Below are 2,772 nucleotides of genomic sequence, written 5' to 3' on the forward strand. Positions count from 1 at the left end.
TGTTGCAACCTTCGCATTTCCTGCTGAGATCCCAAGTCTCCAAGTGGGCCCTCTTGGCCACCTGCGACCTTGGCTTTATAGAGAATCCCGCTCCTGTGTCGTGGGACTTGTAGCTCGGCAGTCCACCGGGTGGGTTTTTTATCCTTCCAGTTTCGAGTGTCTTCTTGGATAGTTATAGCGGCCCATAGGCGCAAGATGTACCTTGTGTGTGGGGGGCGGCGGTCCCCTGGACATAGTCCTTTCAGGCAGTGGCCGTTTAGTCCATGGTTCATTAGATGGTCGGTGCAAGGCCAGAAATTTGAACACATTGATTCCGCTCGTTCCCGTCCTTCGCTTCAGGGCCTATCCCTCGGTGTGGTCAGTACTCCATATTGTCGGGCAGCGAAGCTTACACTTGTTCACTAATTATGACGGTTCGCCAGGGCCTCTTTCCTCCTCCCTTTTCTGCTAACTCGTAGGGTCCGGACCCCCACAAAGGAGGAGGGAGTCGACTGAACATCTCAGCCATTGGCGGGAATTTCGCCCGCATCCGATCCCCAATTCTTGTTCACCACCGATGATCGTGTTGGGTGAATTGTGACCTCGTACGATCGTGTCGGGTGAGCAAGAGCCGCTTCGTCACAGTACTGACTTATAGGCTAACGGGTCACACTTTGGCCAAGTATCCTACAAAGAGACTCCCGAAAGCTAGAAGGATTAAAGGAATGGCCATAGGAATGGGCACATCATGACATCTTACGATCTCTCGCCCGAATGAATTAGTTGGTACTAGAAATGTTAGAAAAAGTGAACGAAAAGAGTAATAAGCTGTGAAAAGGACAGAGACACTTCCCAACCAGAAAGCAAAGTTCCCACTGATGGTATACTTAATGTAAGCGAGCTCTAAGATCACATCTTTGGAATAATCCAAAATCACCTACTCGATTGACAGGCATAGCTTTTATAGCTGCTTTATCCGCCTAAAGTCGTGTAAATCAGAAATGAATTAACAAATATGAAGCAAGACCTACTCCTTCCCATCCTAGAAATAATTGAAGAGAGTTATCTCCAGTCACCAACATTGGCATAAAAAAAGTAAAAATGGATAAATAACACATAAATCGAGGGCTATGCGGATCCTCAGACATATATGAAATGGAATAAAGATGAACCAAGCTACTTATGAATGTAACCACAATTAACATCACTACGGTCAGGCTATCAAACACGGAGTCAGAAGTGAATTATGAGTCGGACCAATTTGCGAATCGAGCGAGCTCCCCTTGCATGCAATGATGTGGTGGTGAACCTCTCATTCTAATTCAGTGCTCTCCGAACCGTGCGGGAAGGTTTCCCATCACACGGCTCACCAACTTGATTTTCCACGGGAACCGTATGTCCGAACAGGCCTGGAAAAAGAGGTACGATCTGGCTTTCCTTTGCCACTCAAGTGTATGTACGACATCTGTCGTGCTTAGGCCCCTTCTTACCTTCTTTAATGAAAGAGTCCACCGCCTACCTTAGTAGTCAGTCTCAGGGTGTAGGCCTGCCTTTTAGTTAGTAGGTGATTCAGCAAAGAAAAGGCTGGATCAAGAAAAAGGGGTACTACCAGCCCTCTGCCCCACGCATCTAACCTGCTCGCGTGGTTCACCGGTTCCACCGACTAGAAAGAGTGAAAAAGTCGATACAGAGGTGCGCTTGAAGTGGGGGGTGTGCTGTTCCTATTGGGCTGGGCCCTTCCCCATAAGGCCCCACCGTCGGGGCATAAGCACCCTCTTGCTACCCATATGCGAGGTGCCGTCTTAGCCTTCCCTGACCAGGATCGCTCCCACACCAGTAGTGTTCATGATCGGCCTACTCAACTGTGTATCGATCGTAAAGGCAGGGTGGCACATCCCCCAACCAAAGGAGTGATTACGTCCAGTATGTCCCCCCTTATTCCCGACATGCTATGGTACCCCGGGATGGGTAGGAGCGGGTCGAGTCCGTATCGCCGCGGAGCACCGCGTTCGGATCTGATCTATCTACTCGGAAATTCATCCGGTGACTTCACGGTCGCCAAAGAAGCCCCAAGAAGCATCAAACATTTCCGATGAGATCCATGGAGAAATTCTTAGATAGCAAGCACTAGCTCCCAGTGCGGCTTCATAAAAAGCAAAAAAAGATAAGATCGAAGAGAATGAAATGCACGTAGTGGTGATTATAGCGGTTCTTTCTGATCCTAGAAAACGTCCGAAAAAACCAGCTACGGAACTACCGAGCAGGGGCAAAAAGACGATAAGTAGATACATAATTTTTTTTGTGATCAGACAACAAAAAATCAGACAATGACAGAGCGGCCTGTGATAGATTGATCGACATCCGAAGAACGCTCGAAGGAATGAGTCACAAGGTGAATTGTCAACCCCAACGTTAGAGGAACGAGCATTTTTGGGGACTAGCCCGCATCCCATTACTCGACGAAGGCTATTGTCTGGTCCTCTTTCATGTGGAATCGTTTTAGTTAGATCGTACCCAAGCCCGCCTCTACTTTTTTATTTGAAAGAGGTCTTGCTTTATGAGACTGAACCCTTCTTTCTTCGACCGAAATATGAATGAGATCAAAAAGGCCATCATTGGAGCAAACAATGCAATAGCTTCAGTTAGAGCAAAGCCCAAAATGGCATAACCAAATGATTGTTTAGCCAATGAGGGATTTCGTGCCACGGAATGGATCAAAGAACTGAACACGTTTCCAATACCGACAGCAGCTCCCGCTGAGGCAATTGTAGCAGCTCCGGCACCCATTGATTT

At 47.9% G+C, this 2,772-nt stretch overlaps 1 protein-coding gene across 1 annotated transcript; it reads right to left on the minus strand.

Moving 5' to 3' along the window:
- Window positions 1-866: 866 nt before the first annotated feature.
- Window positions 867-2,376, minus strand: LOC111483240 (NADH-ubiquinone oxidoreductase chain 5). The gene is given in 2 exon segments (XM_023129382.1): window positions 867-1,205; window positions 2,040-2,376. Coding segments are annotated over 2 exon segments (570 nt in total). The 5' UTR covers window positions 2,271-2,376.
- Between the last annotated feature and the right edge of the window lie 396 nt (window positions 2,377-2,772).

Source organism: Cucurbita maxima, unplaced genomic scaffold, assembly GCF_002738345.1.
Source record: "Cucurbita maxima cultivar Rimu unplaced genomic scaffold, Cmax_1.0 Cma_Scf00008, whole genome shotgun sequence".
Taxonomy (NCBI): domain Eukaryota; kingdom Viridiplantae; phylum Streptophyta; class Magnoliopsida; order Cucurbitales; family Cucurbitaceae; genus Cucurbita; species Cucurbita maxima.